The sequence below is a fragment of the Molossus molossus genome, unplaced genomic scaffold (assembly GCF_014108415.1).
Source record: "Molossus molossus isolate mMolMol1 unplaced genomic scaffold, mMolMol1.p scaffold_m16_p_4, whole genome shotgun sequence".
Taxonomy (NCBI): Eukaryota; Metazoa; Chordata; class Mammalia; order Chiroptera; family Molossidae; genus Molossus; species Molossus molossus.
The window spans coordinates 15,797,310-15,815,378 of record NW_023425377.1 but is presented as its reverse complement, the minus strand read 5'-3'; the positions used below and the strand labels follow the sequence as shown (position 1 = coordinate 15,815,378).

The following is an 18,069-nucleotide window of genomic DNA, read 5'->3' as shown; positions in this document are numbered from 1 at the left end:
ATCATGCATAAAAATTCCAAACTTCTTCATTCCTCTATGTGCAAGGAAATTTAAATCACCTGCATTTTTGACATGTAACCAAAGGAGAGAGAAAGCTGCTGAAATATGGCTCCTAAATAAAATCTTGCTCTGTGCTAGTTTGTTTGTTTCCCCCAAATACATGAAAGAACCTCTCTGCTGGCCTAGTGAATTCCTTTGGAACTTATTGATATACTAAAAATGTGTTTATCTACCAATAAAGAACCATGAACTGAAAGGGTTGTTAATCAAATCTACGTAGCTGTGGCAGGATATAATGAAACAATCAATAGGGAAAAATGCACTTGCATCAATAACTTAAAGTACCGGGAACATCAAAACAAATATATAAAGATTAGTTGGAAAGAGAAATATGACAGTATTTCTGATTATTGTACCTTGGACCTCCCACTGTGCTGGGACCTTTTAGAGTGGCCTCATCACATCACCTGCCTTTAAACCCATACATTCAAGGATTATGTGGCTATTATTTTCCCCCTTCCAAAAAAAAAAGCTTTTGTTTGGGGGAGCAGAGAGTGTTTTGTTTTTGATAACTTTATAAAATTTGGTACTCTTTGAATTATAAAAATGTCTCTTTTTTAAAAAAAAAGCAAGGTGTTTGGAGGGAAGATACGTTAAAGGCTTTTTCAACTATTGCAAGATAAATAACTCACTGAAGCAATCACAGAACGTAATCGTATTTCAAATACTACATGAAAATCTGAAATGAGGCACATGAAACCTCAGACCTCCCCCACTAGGTTCATTTGAGCTTCTGCAGTAGATACTGTTTCTGGATGCAACAGCCATACACTTCTGGATCCTACAGGCCTTTTTGCATGCTCACTAATGGAATACCAAAAACAGCAATGACACAAAAACAACCTATTTTTAGTCCAGCTAAACTTGGTTTTGAACAACCCTTCCCAAAAGCAAGCCTCTTATTTTCTAGTTGGTGGATGAATTTTTAAAATATCATTATATCCTGTGTGTTTCATAACAGAGGCAGAGGGATAAGGGGGCTCAGATCCTTACACATTCACTTCTAATGAAGCTTCATCTTTCTGGTAGAGTCCAAAATTAAGAGTCATTACCCAAAATAGTGTGATGAGACACTCTGAAAAGGTGTGAAATACTGTGTCATACTAATATATCTTGGTTCAGTACATTTCTTTTTGATCTCAATGATTCTAACTCCACCCAAAATCAGGAACATTCTATGAAAATATGGAGAACACAGCTAGTTTGGATTTTGCTTGCCAAAGATTCCCTTTGAGTTTTAACCCCATCTAGTGAGTCAACGGTATGACATCACACACAACGTTGTTCAGAGAATTATTTAAACCTTTTTTCAGGTCACTCCCCACCAAAATATAGAATTGCTGGATCTCTGATTTGAAAAATGTTACAGTAAACAAGCAGCTAAGGGAAGACTTGAACAGAGGCTATGTATTCACTCTGAAATTTATGTTATTCGAACTCATCACATCACTGAAACTATTCTGGTCTGTATTCTAAGTATCAAAAGCCTGAGTCTCTCTAGAAGAATATTTCTGGAAGTGGCAGGGGTGGTGGTAAAGATATAACCATTTAATCAATCGGCTTATATCAAGCCTAACTTCTGATTGAAGGGGTTACTGAATATTTAACTGAGACCAAAAATTTTTTAAATTTTCATCAGACTTGCTAGTTAAATTATCATAGAATAATTCAAGCTAAATGAAAATCCACTGTTTTACTCATCAAGGCAAAAATATAATTATGTCACAGCTAAGGAAAGTTACGCTTCTTCAAACTGATCTGCTTTTTAAAGACTTGTATTAATTGTGTACACAAGAAGCTAACCTACTTCTCAAACTCTTACAGCACATAATCCACAAACATGCAACCAGAGAATGGGCAGGGATTGCCTTTCAAAGTGAAAGCTACACAGAGGCATTAGGCAATTATTATGAAAGCAAACAGGTATGACTCGAAAAATATCTTTTTTTTTATATTTGTAGACTAAATTCAGAGAATTATTTAAACCTTTTTTCAGGTCACTCCCCACCAAAATATAGAATTGTATACATTTATAATTTTGACTTCCAGTGAGATAGCATATTATGGCAAATGACTTTCTCATACCTGTTATTGTTAAAAATAAACAGTACCTTGTTCCAGTGCCTCCCCCAACGCACTCACACACAACTGGTAGAATTTATGATACCAAGAGGTCAAAGGATGCCTTAAACTGTAGTTTTTCTTAAGCTCTATGACCTTGTTAGTAAAATGATATTTGATGTATTGCTTTATAAAAATCTTAAAAGAGCTTTATAAAAATATAAAAGGTTATTCTCCCACCATATGAAAGTGTGCAAAGTCAGTTCATTTCATAGAGAGAAAATCCAGTTTTGGTAGCATTTTTGGGGTAAGGGGTCTAAAATAGTTTTGAGAGAAGTTAATCACTTCAAACATATCCTAATTTTGTGCTCCATACAACTGTTGCTTTCACAGTGCTGCCTATAACTTACTATTGAAGTGGTCAATGTTACACAAGCAGACAGATCTTTTATACTGGTTTGTGGGGATTTTTTTATCTTTTAAGAAGTAAATTCTAATAAATACATATGGAATATGTATTAGAGTTCATACTTTTCCCCACCCTCTTCCATCTTTTCTTTCTTGTGATGAGCACAGCAGAAAAGGATATCCAGGGTATCAAAGACAATTTTTTAAAACAGAGCATCACTTAAGACATTTTTGTTTTGATATCATTTTTTAAACTGTTTCTGAAATCAGGCTTTTGTGTTTCTGCTTGGCAAGAAAATTTTTAACAAAATACAATGTGTCCAATTGAACAGGAGTTATCCTATATAATAATCAAAACCAGTTTTTTTTAAATGATCAACATTAAATGTATAAATGTAGATTTACTCTGAACAATCAACTAAGAAATAAATAGATCTTCCAGAAAGTCCAATTTTTTGGCAAATATTTGAAATAGATTTCAGAATATACTTCTTATTTCAAAACTATTTTTCATACCCTCATGTTTTTTACTTGGTTCAAAATGAAATTATGAGAGTAATAATCAAAATTAGCTGTTATTAAAATTATTCTTGCTGACAGATTTTAAAACTTCCAACAGCTTAATGATATGCATTTTGTACAACGTATTTAAGCCATGGCTTATCTAAAAACAAATTTTAAATATGTATGTATACCTTATTTGAACCTTCCAAACCAGTATCAATGAAAGAATATCACCTCCCTTATTTTAAAGGGAATATTTTTTTAATTACAATCAAGCAAATAAGTTTTAACCCTCTTATTAAATTGATAGTTGGTACACAACAGATAACTTTTCTCTGTTCTGATTTCTTTCCCCCACCCAATAAACCTGTCTTCTCTTTTTCTGTGACTAAGTTCTCCAACTACCTAACCAGCTACTTAATTCTGAAACTAAACTTTTTCTTAAAATTTAAAAGAAAAGAAAGGGGAAAAAGAGCTCCTGTGCTTCATTAAAACATCAGGCCTCTTTTCTGACTGGGTTCATAATTATATCTTTTAAACCATAACTCAACCTTAATGTATACTGCTTGACTCAACGCCTGTTGGGGAGTTTAAGAAAATGCTCTTATGTACCTTTAAGAACACAAGCTCACTCATGCTGCCTGGCTTCTTGCCAAACTCTGAGGCAAAAGCAGGAGGATTTTTGCAAACTATCCTCTAACAATTGTCGCTCCCTCTTCCAACACACCACCACCACCACCACTACCACCTCCTTTTTAAAAATCTGTGAAGTGGATCATCTGCTCTCAGCCCATCTCAGCATTCCTGGAGAAACTGCCTTTGCCTCCACCCACTCCCTCCACCTTGGAAGGCCAAGGTGGTTTGGGTTTCACACGTTTGGCCCACTCTACACCAGTGTCCGGGCACCTTTGGTGCCCCCTTAGGCTCCTGGCCATGTTAAGGAAAGTTGAGCCCGTATTCTCCCCACTCAGCACCCGGTTGTCATGATGCACAAGGTCTGAGTTTCCCTGAGAAGGAGCCGTCGAGCCATCTTTCCCATGCGGCGGGCACAAGTGCACGTACGGATGGGCACTTGGAAGGCTGAGCTGACAGCCCTGTCGGCAGTCAGCCCTGGCGTTGAGAGTTCGAATCTCAACCCTCTCGCTATGGAGTAGCCACCTTTTTGACTCCCCTAAATTTTGCGGCCCTAGAGTACCCCTGCGGCGCGAAATTAAGAAACTTACTTGTTTTGTCATGGAGTCAATGAGGCGCACGTAGAAATCCTGTTCAGTCCTTATCCCTGGGAGAGTGGGGGAGGGAATAGGGGAACAAGGAGAATTAAGTGAGAGAAGATCTGCACGAAAACAAACAAACAAACAAACAAAGTATAGGGTTCCAAGGCTCAGGGAATTCCAACTGTCCCGGAAAAGCACAGCCAGGACCCCATGGGCTTCCCCAGTGTCCAAAAACGGGCCTCTGGCCTAGCCTTAGCGCTCTTGCAAACCAGCCCCCCAGCACCGCAGCGGGGAATGGGGCTGAAGCCCCACCTGGCTACTCTCCTTTCCCAAGGCGGGAGCCCCTGTCTGTGCACGCTCTCCCCGAGCCATCAAGGACCAGTTCGCTCTAGCCCCCTGAACCCAAGAGACTTTGGGCCTGGAGTCTGGGCTGAGCGGAGGAAACCGGCCTTAGAAAGGAGAGGAAGAAAAAAAGCGGCCCAATGAGGGCGGAGGAGCCACACCTGGTCCCAGGTAAGCACAGGCCCTACACGGCCGTCCACGGGCCACTCAAGGGCTCCCCAGGTGAAACCTCATCGGGCGAAACTCAAGTGAGGCCGGTCTACCCCAAGGATGGTGGACAACGACTGAGTTCTGCTGGCGCTCTCGTCCACCTGGAGCTACCCGCGCCCCCTGCCCTCTCCCTGAGCCCCAGGGTGCCGGCGCGGACTGACCGGGGCCTCACCATTGCTGTAGAGGAGCTGCAGCCGGTAGTGAATCCCGTTATTGGTCTTTTCGCTGTTGGCTTCCTGGGTTGCATCAGGACGCAAAGACACAAGAGACGCAGGAGAGAGGTCGGCGTGAGCTCGTGGACCGATTTCGAGGCAACTTTCCCATCCGGGCCCCTGGCCGGGGAGCCGGACAGGCCCGGGAACAGCAGAAACTGCGGCCAACTTGTGATCCCTCTGCCGCCCCCCATCCCGACCCTTACTGTTCCCTCTTCCCTTCCAGACAATTCCGTGGGGCGCTCACAGGCGATCCCCATCCCCTGGAGCTCGGGCCTGGGCCAGCAGAGGCAGGAGCCACGCGTGGTCCCGCGGGCAAGGGCGGGTTCATCCCGGGCGCCCTTGACTCTGGAGTGTGAAGCCGGGCTCGCCTCTCTCCAGCTCTGGGGGCTCCGCGCAAACTTTTGTGGAGCAGAACCTCACGGACAAGGAGCCGGGGTTCGCCCAGGACGGGAAGTGGCTTGGGAGACCCCGAGCAGGAGTGTTATGGATGCTTTGCACTGGCGGAGGAGCGCGCCTCCCGAAGCGCCTGGGCCTGCTACCCTGCCGGGGGCGAGGGGCAGCGGCGCTGTGCCCACTTACTTTTTCCTTCTCCACGAACCCCACAAAGGCTGTCCTCTCGATCTCCACGGGCTGGCCCTGTCTGTCGTAGAGGGCCAGGACGAAGTGGAAGAAGTTGGATTTCCTCAGATTGGAAGGCGGCTGCTTCTCAAAGTGAGCCCGGGCCAGACCCACCCCGCTGCGGCCAAAGACGCAGAGTTAGACGGCTAAACGGGACACCGACCCGCGACCCCTTGTCACCCGTACACACGCGCCTCCTCTGACCCCCAAACGCCTAGTGGGCGCCCTCCACGCCGTCTCAGGCGCCCCGGGCCCACCCGACGGCGGGATTTGCGTGTTCTCGCGTGTCCTGTCCTCCACGCGGAGCACAGGGCGCGCCCCCCGAACTCCTAGAAGCGCTGTGAAAGTTTTGTTTGGGTTTTGCGCAGGAGGTAAATTGTTGTTAAGAATTTACTCCGACCTGACGCGCGCTGCGTGGGGAGAAAGGAACGTGGCCGTGGAGGAGGTGAACCCGCGTTCACGGAATAGAGCCGTCCGTTGACAACTTAGAGGGAGAGGGCATGGGAATGGGTTCCCGCCACCCCCTCTAGTCTCCCGTCTCAGTTCCATGGGCTGGTGAGAAGGGATGGGGAACATGCTCAGCTTCTCGCTGCTGCAACCATCCTCCAGAAAACCTCATGCGCCCTGCCAGCCGAGGGTGCCTGGCCTTGGGAAGCCACATGCCCCCCGCCCTCCATAAAGCATGTGGAGAAAAGGGATCTAAGGGTGGAACTCAGAGCTGTCAGGGGTGGTCACTGTGGGAAAGGGAACTGGGGGTGTTTGTTTTTTTTTTTAAAGACTTGTCCTGACAAACTTTCGCTGTTTCGCAGAAATCCTCACACTCAATCTAGAAATCCCATGGACTAGAGCTGCCAGCTGAGCGCGCCCACCGGGGGGCTAGAGGCTGGGGCGCCAGGGTCGCGGGGCGGCGGCCACTGACAGCTCGACCTGCCCAACACAAGCGCGCGCGCTCACACACACGTGTCACACACACACTCACACAACACACACACACTTTCACTTCAAGCCCGGTAACCCAACTCACTCTCACTACCTACCACCCCCATCTTTATACACAGTGGGGATGGAAACAGTGTTAGCGACACTTGTCCGCAGCCCAGAGAAAATAAGGATGATGTAATTAGTCATCTTCCTTCTTCCCCTTCCGCCCTCTCTGAGTCCGATAAGGCCTGGGGCCGCCAGATATCCCATTCCCTGAAGCCCAGCTGATGGCCTGGGGGTGGAGGGGAAAGACCATTTCTCACTTGGGACCAGAAGTCCCAGAAAGAGTGCTGAGGGTGCCTAAGAAAGTTTCCCCCGTCAATCTCCAAGGGCAGTGCCTCCAGGCAACACAGTCCAGCATCCCAGAAGCCAAGAGTGGAAGAGGGGCTAGAAGGGGCCATGGAGACGGAGGGTGGAGAAGACTTTTTGGGATATGTCAGAATTAAAGTTGGGAGTTGCTGTTCTCTGGGATGGACCGAGAGGAACTGAGAGGAGAGATAAGAGAAGATTGTGGGGCAAAATGAAGAGGAGAAAAAGGGGGTGGGGAGGTAAGGGATGGAGAAAAAGGAGGGAGGAGTGAACAAAGAAGAAGAAGGAAAGAATAAAGAAAGGGAGGAAGGAAGAGGGAAGGGAAAAGAGAAAAGGAAAGGAAGTAAAGAAGGAGGAAGAAAGACGGGAGAAAGGAAGGAAGAAAAGGAAAGAAAAGGGAGTAGGAATGAAGGAAAAGAAAAGTTTTAAAATGAAGGAAGAAAAAAGGAAGGAGGAAGGAAAGGAAGAACGAAGGAAGGAGAAAGGAAAAGAAGAAAGGAAAAGAGAGAAAGAAAAGAAAAGAAAGAAAGGAAAGGAAGAAAGAAAGAAAGAAAGAAAGAAAGAAAGAAAGAAAGAAAGAAAGAAAGAAAGAAAGAAAGAAAGAAAGAGGAAGGGAGGAAGGAAGGAAGGAAGGAAGGAGAAAAGAAAGAGCCGGCCAGAAAAGAAAAGGCAGTCATAAAAACACAGATATCCAACATCATGCTGGTGAGACGCCTCTCTCCTCTTATGGCTTAAAACAAAATGAAAACAGTCACAGACCAGGCAGGGAAAGTGCCGGCAAAGCGTGGGCTCCTCGCAGGGAGCTCCCTGCCCTCCGGCCTCAGGCGACTAAGGCAGCACGACTAGGGAGCGCGGAGCCCCGGCGGCGAGCATAGCGGAGCGGCGGACGCACGAATGCGGCCAGGCCCCGCGGCGGCCGCCGCCGCCACTGCCTCCCGGCTCCTCTGCTCGCGGCTCGCCTTCCCGGCCGCGGTCCCCGAGCGGTACCCACCTCTGCGCCGCCGTGTTGGCGTCCAGCACCCCGGCGCCCTGCATCCACGTCCGCACCGCGTTCATGCCGCTGCCCAGCGGCTCTTCCTTCATGCTGCTTCCACTCCGTTGGATGCTTTCCTGAATCCCAAACATGAAAACAACCTTTTCTTGTGGAAAATCTCCTCCCCCTTGAAAATATTAAAAAAAAAAAAAAAAAAAAAAAAAAAGGGAAAGAAAAACGCCAGCCAGAGATTTTTTTTTTTTTTTTTTTTGAGACGATGAACTCGCGCTAGAAGATCAAGGCGGGCTAGAAAGCAAATTTTTAAAAAATGTAAACCGTCGCTCAAAATTGAGCGATAACCCGAAAAAAAGGGGGGGGCAGAAAAAAAAAGAAGGGAAAATCCAACGAAAAGACCAAAATAAAAAAAAAATGAGATGTATGCTTGGCTGTTGGGGGTTGTTTGGTTGGTTAATTTTTGGTTTGGGTGCTTTTTTTTTCTGCTCTTTTTTTTTTTTTCTGCTTTTTTTTTTTTATTCTTTTTTTTTTTTTTTTTTTTTTTTTTTGGTAATGATCACAGGCCGGTGGAGGGCAGGAGGGGCTGGAGTTTCCTTTTGCAGAGGTACCCTTCACTTGAAGAAGCAGGAAGAAAAAAAAAAGCCCTGATGGCAATTTAAGAAACAATAGAGTCAACTCGCGCTGCCGGCTTTGCTACTTCAAGTGTCATTTTCCACAACCAGGCAAGTTTTTTTCCTCTCTTTCTTTTTTTTTCCTCCTTCTCTTCCAACCAAAGATGTTTCTTTCCTTCAGTGCGTATAGATGAGGACGCTGGTTTCCGTAGACAGATACACCAGAGAGGGAGATTGGGGTGGGGGGAAGGGGGGAGAAAGAGGGAGAGAGGAAGGGGGGAAGGGAGAGAGAGAGAGAAGGAGAGGAGAGGGAGAAAGAGAGAGGGGTGGACCCTGCTGGATGGAGATTCTGTTTTCTCCTTGCTAAAATAGAAGTGATTTGCAGGCTTTCCCTATGGAATCCAGTTTGACTCTCCCCAGAGCTAAACACAGGCACACTAACCCCAAAGGGAGGAGGCGGGGCCCGCGCCTCGCAGGCCCGCCCCTTCATTTGCATAACGTCATTCTTCCGCCTCGCCGCAGCCAATCGCAGCTCCGAAGCCTGCTGGCTCGCAATGCGGGACCACGCTCCCTCATTAACATCTTTCTCCCGGCGGCTCAGGGGAGCCGGCCAAAGTTCCTCGCAAAGTGGCGAGCGAAGGATCGCTGAGCTCAGGCGTCTGAGCTGGGGAGAAGCGGGGCTGAGCAGGGCAGTCAGGCTGGAGAAAAGGGACAGAAAGAAGGGGAAGGGGATATTCTTCTCAGGGGTTTTAGCTGGGGTCTGCATCCTGGACGTTGCGGTCCGTTTAGCATCCTCGCCGCTCCCTGAGCGCACTCGAGGCGCACAGGCTGCGCCCTCCCAGGGCCGCTGCGGCGTCCTGCTTCGCTGTTCTGGGACGTCGGGGGCAAAAGTGGAGACGGGAGATCCCGGGCAGAAAAAGCAGGACGCGCGTCCCAGGTGCCCACCTCTTCGCTTTGAGGAGGGGGTGGTGGGGTGGAAAATGGGTGCTGAGATCCAGGTTGGGAGCTCGCGGAGGGCACTGCCTTCACGCTGGGAGGGGTGTGGGAGACCCGGGCTCTGCCCCTAGTCTGGCCTCTTCTCACTTAGCTTTGAGACCGCAGGCGTTAGAGGCACTGTCCTCCTGTGCGGAGGTATCTCCGGTAATCCGCGGATTTGTAACCGGTGGAATGAATGCTTTCACTTGATCTGTATCAGGATGTGTTTTAAATTTTTCTTAGATTCGATCCCCAGCCCCTCACTCCCACCCCTAAAGAAGTTTTCCTTTAGAGTAACTACCAAAGTAAAAACAACGCCTCTGATTAGTTGTTTATTTGGTGTAGGGTTTCTCTCATCCTCATTCTCTATGTTAAAATGGGGGGTGGGGGTGGAGGGAGGACAAACCCTACCCAACTTCTGCCCCAACAGTATGTCAAGAGAGAAATCGAGGAAAGACGGAAGGAAGAAATGGTCTCCTACCTCAGACCTTTGGCATAGATGCTGTGGCTGGCAAAGAAAATAGCTAGATATTTCTGGGTAATGTGCCCCATCATATTTTAGCAGGTTGTAACCTCTAATAAGCACATGGTGAACTTCTGTTTCATTGCCCTCAAAGGAACTCCCTGACTGCAGCCAAATCTGCTAAGGACTCCTTCGGGGAAATTCTTTGCCAGAAATCCAGGTCCCCTTTCTGCTGGCCTTGCTTGGCCCTTTGATTTAGGAAGCTCGTCGGGTCAGTGATGGAAAAGTACACATGCCCATGTTGAATGGAATGGAGACAGGCAGGAGTTATGCTTTGTACTCTTGGCAGAGCAGGAAAGTGGGAGCCACTTCCTGATTCCCAAACTAGATGAAAGACTGTGTTCCAGGCCTGTGGGTACATGGCCACTGTCCTCAAACACTGCTTTATCTCTTATGCACAAAGCCTCCCAGCTCTCATACCATTTAATCAGGATTACTAACATGCTAATCACCATGATTCATACCATCTCCCCCAAGACACTCCTGAAGAGATCTGTCTGATCCATTAGGATTCTCACAACATCTACCAGAGTTCCTGGCACACAGTAGGTGCTCAAGAGGGATATGTTGACGCAGAGAACTGAAGGATTATAGGTTTGTGGGGAGGAGAAAGAGGAAGATGAACCTTCTTAATCTCTATAGAGTTTAAATGCACAATTGAAACTGGGCCTGCTGAAAACTTCCCAAAGCTCCAAGCTTAACCTCAAGGCCCTAAAGGTCTCCAAGAGCCAATCTCTTCCCGTGCCTGCTCTGAGGGGATCCTTCAAGGGAGAGGGACCACGAAGCAGAGGCCACCATCCTATCACTGAGTCCCAGATAGACCTGGCCTAGACCAGGCCTCCCTCTCCTTATTTGCCTGAGCCTCCATTTTACTCTGTAGTAAATAGTATGCAGGACTCCAGGTTGAGTCTGGTGAGGTCCACACCCCAGTGATAGGGAATACACAATGGGGGACAAGATCACTGCCAAAGTGAGGTGGCAAAGGTGCCAGGGAAAAGAGAGATCCAGCTACTCTGAGGGCCAGGATCAGTGTGATTTCTGGGGAGACAAGGAGCATATAGAAGCTCTCTGCAAATGATGTGTTTGTTGAGGGACCTGAAGCTGCCTGATTCAAAAGAGAAATTGGCCCAGAGAAAGAAATTTTCAGCAACCCAATTCCTGCCCCAGAGCCAGTAATCTCCAAGAACTAAATAATAGGGAGCAGTCTCCACATCTGCCAGGCCATAGAAGGAGGGAAAATAGGGAGCAGGAATCTTTTGATAAGACTAATTCTCTTTGGCTGTGTTGGTGCAGCAGGTACCTCACCTGGGAAGGTGAGTGTACTTTATTTTAATCTAGCAGACTCTATCCATACCTTTTCTTCTGGTGTCCTTGTGCTGTCAACCTGGCTTTCTCACCCAGTAATAAATGTTTAAGTAAGAAGGAAACTAGAGAGAAGGCAGAAAAGAAACAGAGAGACAACACCCAGGCCAGCAGAGCCTTAGCTTTTGGTGAATATCCTCTAGTGAATATTGAACTTGCAACTGCAATTTTAAACTTTGAAAAATCCCTTCAACACTTTTCAATCTTCCCTCATGTAAGGTTAGCACCGCCTCCAGAAGGCACAGCATGGGGGTGGAAGTGCGGGAGTCTGTAAAGTATATCCTGAGACTAGTTTCACTTTTTTACATTACAGCCACATCTCTGGTGAGGAGAGAGATTTGTACGTGTAGCCTTGCCCAATAGTAGTAACACCCAATACCCAACCCCACACATCAGCCTAATCATATGGGTCAGTGGGATAGACATGCAGATTTCCAGGTCTTGTCCAGATCTGCAGAATTAGGGAGGAAGAACGTGGGGGGGGGGGGAGGAGCGAACCTTTGCATGAGAAAAATATACAGCAAAATGGGTTTATACGTGGAAGGAGCAATTGGAAAGGCTTGATATTTCCCCTAGACTTAATTCTCCAGCTGAGCTTCTCAGAGTTTCTTGTGGTGGAAGTGAACATCCTCCCAACTCCTCCCTCTCAATTGCTCCAAACTTAGATAGGGGTGCCCAGCTCTCCATTCTCCCCAGCTGGAGGAATGCAAACCACCACCACCACCCCCAACTCCGAACTTTGAAAACTTCTCATTCTTGGCTCTCCCAACCCTTTTAAGGCACAGGGAAATCAATTCCCTTCTTTGACAGGCAACAGTCGACACGGAAACTTCCGGGGGGGGGTGTGCAGGTGGAAACACCGCCCCCCCCCCCCAAAAAAAGATTAGAGGCAAGGTAACTACAGCCGAACTAGGACTGGTGGGGAGGTCCGGGAAAAGAGGGATCTTCTCTGCTCGTCTGCCCCCAGGAGGCCAGACTTCAGACTTCTCACTTAGAAAATTCCCTCGATCTCCGTTTCCCTTATGAAGACGCGCCCCCAAAGGGGGCCGCCTGTCCCGGGAAATGTCCACTTCCTTTTGCTGCTAGCCAGAGACCGCCCAGAGCGAGACCGGAGAAAGATGCCTCCTTTGATGCTGAGAAGAAGGCAAAAGGAAAGATGGGGGCGATGAAGGTCAAGGCGCAGAGTCCCTCCAAACGCTGCGGGCTCCAAAGGCGTCGACTGGCCGGGGGTGGACAGAGACCAAGGCGCTGACCGCAGGAGAGGGATAGGAGTCGGTGGCAGCCCGAAGCCCTGGGAAAGTGAGGACCTGAGGGTGACGCAGCTCCGCAGGGGCGTCTGAGAGGCACCTAGACAACAACGGGACCGCGGAGCAACAGGGTCCGGTGGCCCAAGGTCAAATCTCTGCCCGGCCCCGGCCCCGGCCCCCGCCCCGCCCCCGCCCCCGCCCCCGCCCCTCTAAGACCGCTACCCACTGCCCTTGCGGGGCACGTAGGAGCGGCAGGCCAGGGTTACACCGGAAATCCGTCCGTTCTCCCCCCTTCTCTCAGTCATCTCTGGCAAGTGGCAAAGGAAGGGAGCATTTGTCCGACCTGATCCCAATTGTCGACTCCCAGTGCTGCAGAGGGGGTCCCCTTTGCTCACTCTCTCTGCCCGACACCTCCAGCCCCTGGGAGCGCGCCTCTCCCCTAGTGCAGACGGAGGAATCGAGGCCCAAGGACTGACAAGGATTCCCACGGGCATCTCTGAGGTAGTGAGCAAGCAGACAGTGCCGAGAGAGATCCACCCGGGGCCTGGGCGCTCTTAATCTGCCTTGGATGAGGGTTTGGGTTCGAACAAAACTTTCCTGGAGCGAACCTGACGACTCTCTCGGGTTTCCCCTGGGCGGTCCCCAGATAATAATAGATCTAATTTATTGAAGGCTTTACCGACATAAACTCACTGAATTCCCACAATAGACCTAGAAGGCAGGTAAGATCACTCCCGTTTTACAGGTGAGGAAACTGACACCCTGTGATTAAAATGAATCAACCTGTTCACGGCCACACTGCTAATAAAGCCGCCGCACAGAAATAATCCAGAGCCTGTGCCCTTAACCTTGGCTCCAAACCACCCACTCAGCGGCTGTGCCAATCTCCCGAATTCGCCTGGTGCTTGCCCCCTAACACTCACAGATCCCTTCAGCTCTCAAGCCCCCGATGGCAAAAAGGAGTTTGGGTGCAAGTAGCCTCCTGAGGGCAAGCAGCAGATGGGAGAGAGGAAGGGAAAAGGTTGTGCAAAGTTTTAATTAGAGAACTGGATGCGCACCCCTGCGGTCAGGTACAGACGTATGTCCCTCCTGGCCTCCAGAGGCGCCAGGGTTGTGCCAGCTCCAGACCTGGCCACATTTGCTGCGTGAACCTGTCTTCCCCTTCTCCCACTCCTAGTTGAGGTTTTCGAGTTCCAGGAGCAGGCCAAGTCCCCTAATTGAAATAGACTTAACACAAGGCTTTTGGGAGATGCCTGCTCACCCATCAGAGAACAGAAATTGAACATCTGTGGATGTGCTTTAATGGGGGAAGATCATATGGCCTTGGCGTGACCATAAATAGCTAAAAACTAAAGTTATTCTGAGCCGAGAGAATATAGTTGAGGGCACTGCCAGAAAGGATGTCCCACCCGAGGCTGTCACAAGGCTCCACCATACCTCACTCAGGCCCTTCCCCACAGTCCTCCAACCTGCGTGGTTGGTGAATGACCAGGGAAGGGCCCTCCCTTGCTCCCCCGGGGACGAAGGCTCCAGGGTGGGAGGAGAGACCTCCCTGCTGTTTGGAAATTAGCATTCCTTGAATAACGAAAACCCCTTTGCAAGAAACGAAGGCCAGCGACGATTTGGAGGGGAAGGGAGAGAGGAGTAGCAGGCCTGTTTGCTTGTGGGGAAGTGGAAGAACAGAGGGGAATTGAGCACACAAGTTCGAGGTACCCAGGTCACAATTCCCTGGAATTTGCGTTCCGCTCACTGCGTGGAGGTCTTTGTTAGCTACCGAGATGTGAGATGCGTGTGATGTGAGTGTGCAAATATGCTTGTATGAACGAAGAGTAGCTGCATATTTGTGGACGCGTGCAGTATGAGTGAGTGCCGGTGAGTCACAGCGCGCACTTGGGTGCGTGTGGGCATGTGCTTGAGGAGGATTGTTGCACACAAGTGTGAATATACGTGTGTATGTGTAGAGTCTCACGTGGCTTGTTTATGTGAGTGGGTGTGTATGTGCAGAAATACATGTGTGTGCGCAAAGTATCGTACACGTGTGGGTGAGCCTGAGCTCACATGTTTCGTGTGTGTCCATGTGTGCATGTGAAATGCAGCAAAGAAGTCTCTAAAATCTCAGGTCCGGTCAAAGGCAAGGCGCAGGTAGGGCGCAGACTGATCGCCTAAGGGCCTGTGTCGAACTGTTGGTCCTTCCGCCGGCAGGTAGCCGGAAGCCAACCTGCCCGGAGGCGGCGAGTTAGCGCCCTGCTCTGCTCCAGGCGGGCGAGGGGGATTCCCACGGGCGCCCCATAGATTACTGAGAGGGAGCTCTCAATGATCCCTGCTGGACAGTTCCGCGCTCTTAATTGTTCCACGCAGTTTCTGACTATTGATACCGTGTGTCCTAAAGGAGACCGCTTCCAGGTTATTTGCTTATTATCTTTATCACTGTCATTATTTGGTGGCTGTATGAAGACCGTGCCAAACCCACCAACATAGCCCTGCCCCGCCTCTTGGAAGCCGCCCTAGGCCAGCGGTGACCCGCGGGCGCGCGAATCTTCTCCTTTCGTGGAGCCACAGCGCCACCTCGCGACCTCCCAGCGTTTCACTTCGCAGGAGCCTCCAGGTTCCCTAAACGCGCCTGCTGCCACCTTCCCGCTGTACCCTGGGTCTTGAGGCTGGAATGCTGATACCCTTCCCAACCTGGAAAAGTTCCGCTCCCCTTACAGGCTCACCTCTTTTGTGAAACTTCTACAAACCCCTTCTAGGCAGTCACTCGTGCCTTCTCTGATTTCCCTAGTGCTCATAACACATTGGACAGAAAGTGTTTAAATTCTCTCCTCCCCAATCAGGAGCTCCTCAACAATGACTATTGTTGCTTATGGTAAGGACAATCCAAATCATAACAATAAAAACCTAAGCATTTACTGAACACATACTATGGAGCATCATATGCAATATATTGGGCTAAGCACTTTTCTTTCCTTCTTTCTTTTTTTCTTTCTTTCTTTCTATATCCATCTTTATTGTTGAAAGTATTACAGATGTCCCTCCTTTTTTCTCTCCATTGATATCCCCCTCCCGGCTCCCACCCCACTCCCTGCCTTCACCACATTTTTGTCTGTGTCCATTAGTTATGCTTACATGCATATAAGTTCTTGGACTTTTCTCTTCCCACACAATTTCCTTTCTTATCTCATTTCATTTTTCCAGATAAACCATGACGTAAGCACCCATATATCTTCCCAGTTTGCAGATGAGGCTAGAGAGTTCTTGTCCAAGGTCGCATTGTTGTACCCCACCCACGTTTGCTTGTCTGATGCCAGAGTTCACTTTTCTTAAATTCTGTGCAGACTTATTCAGCTTTATATTCACAGGCTTTAAGACAGGACCAGGCACAGAGTGGGCATTCATAGACTTATGAATAAATGAATCACTGCCAATAAAATTCTTTCTTGTCTGAGAGATCTGGGCTAGAAAAAATACTGCAATTATCAGATACCTTGATTAAAATATTACCACAATGATTTATCCCCAAAGAGTATTTCATTACTAACTACAATTTCCTCATTTGTGAAAGTAAGTTTGTTGTGAGGATTAAATGAGGAAAAGTTGTGAAGTACTTGATATAGCCTCTCATACTGTGGTCAATACTCAAAGGTTACTGGGAAATAATTATTAATGATAGTTTAAAAAACTGAAGCACAAAACTGACTTACCCCTACCCACATAGAATTCACTGTACCTCTGTATAAAATGATCTCACCGTTATATCTTCATTTTCATCTTGGACATAAAATATGTAATAAAATATGTTTGGTTTATTGTGTTTGTGGTGTTAATGTTAACCTTGCTCTGTTATAAAATTTTAAGGGGCGGGGGTGGGGAGATATAATTAAACAGTAAATCAGCGGACGTTGACTCTCGCCCTTTGTAGATTTTTACCAAGAAAGATTTAAAGAAATACTGTACAAATGCTTATTATTTTGGAAAGTACAAAACTCTATTTTTTAATTTAGGGGACATTCTGAGCTAGTTGGAGTTTTTCCCTCTTGAAGCTCTTTGTTCCTAGTAATGTGCAAAGAGTTTAAAAATATGTATAAGCAAATGATTATACCCAAATAAAAGAAACAAATGAGGGTTGTTTAAACATTTTCCAGACCTTCAGACATTTCCCCAAAAGGCTATGTTTTAAAGGTTCAGGGTCTCTTTTTAGAGTGACCCATTAAACAATTACTCCTATTAGCAATTGAAATGAAAACAAACTTTTCTGTTGGATCCGGCTATAACTTTCCTACTAGCAAATTATTTTAGAAAGACCATTGACTAGTATAGTCATGTCATAAAGAAGTGATTTCTCCTTGGAGAAATGAGTCTAATAAAATCCACAAAAAAAGTATAAATAAGCCATCCCATTTAGTTGGCCCATAATGAATTTCTAGAAACGTCATCTCAGCCAGCCCCAATTTGGTTTACTTCAGTTGTATCTGTTTCCCATTCTATGCAATACTTCTGTAGAAAAATGAAGAAATGAATTCTGAAAATTTTACCTGCAGCAAATTAATGTGTTAAACGATTTTATTGTAGAGCTGACAGATATTTTATTATCCTGATTGGAGATTTGATTTGTATAACTGGTATGAGGCACTGGCTTTTTGATGTTTGGGGGAGAAGTCTGTTTTTTTCGTTTTTCTTCCTAGAATGGTAGTCATTAGAGATGTTCACCAAAGTCGATGTTTCTTCTTCCAGGTGCATAGTCAGACTGAAGTATTCTGATCCCCCTGCCTTTAGAAGTGACCCTGTGATTTGCTTTGACAAATGAGAAATTAGCAGAAGTAGTATGTATCATTTATAGGCAGAAACTTTGAAAGCAAGTGTGCAATTCACCAAATCCCTGTCCCCATACCACAGATGCAGGTGACCCCAGATGGAGTTTCCTTCCAACTGCGCTCTGCAAAGATCATGTGGAGTGGAGACCCTTCAAGCCTAAAATGGACATTTTGCATAAATGGGAAATAATCTTTCCTAACTGTAAGTCCCTGAGCATAACAGAGCCTCTCCTGACAAATAAGCCTAGGAAGGTAACTCATCTTTCCTTTTCTTTTGATGGACAGTGTGCAAATTCTTCTCCTGGAGAAAAAAAAAAAAGTAGATTTCCACATCTAATTAAGTAGAATAATTAGATAATAAAATTATTCCATCTGAAACCTTTTTCTTGTTTTCTTGCTCAAGTCAAACATTTCCTGTGGGTCAAAATACTATTTAGAAAACTCTGAAATGGGGAAAACAACTGAATTTTAGAAATGCTGAGAAGGAATCTCAAAATCATTGCTGGACTTCTACAAGAATTTTCAGTGAGCCCTTTTTGCCTATTTGCAGGCACACAAGGAAGGGAATTTCATGGGCACAGATTAGAAAAGATTTTATTAACAGTTATATGGAGGAAATATTTCTCCCTCCAT

The 18,069-nt window shown here is 47.0% G+C and overlaps 1 protein-coding gene across 3 annotated transcripts in view; it reads right to left on the bottom strand.

Annotated features, from left to right (window-relative positions):
- EBF1 (EBF transcription factor 1) overlaps window positions 1-8,341 on the bottom strand; it is a 377,140-nt gene extending 368,799 nt beyond the window's left edge. For 2 of the 3 annotated variants that reach the window (XM_036281999.1, XM_036282001.1), the window contains exons 1-4: window positions 7,914-8,074; window positions 5,594-5,750; window positions 4,972-5,035; window positions 4,257-4,312 (exon numbers count right to left, since the gene is read on the bottom strand). In XM_036281999.1, the coding sequence (XP_036137892.1) occupies window positions 4,257-4,312; window positions 4,972-5,035; window positions 5,594-5,750; window positions 7,914-8,047 (411 nt within the window). In that variant the 5' untranslated portion in view covers window positions 8,048-8,074. Of the gene's footprint in view, window positions 1-4,256; window positions 4,313-4,971; window positions 5,036-5,593; window positions 5,751-7,913 lie in introns of all 3 variants that reach the window. The other variant, XM_036282000.1, reaches the window with a different exon arrangement.
- Between the last annotated feature and the right edge of the window lie 9,728 nt (window positions 8,342-18,069).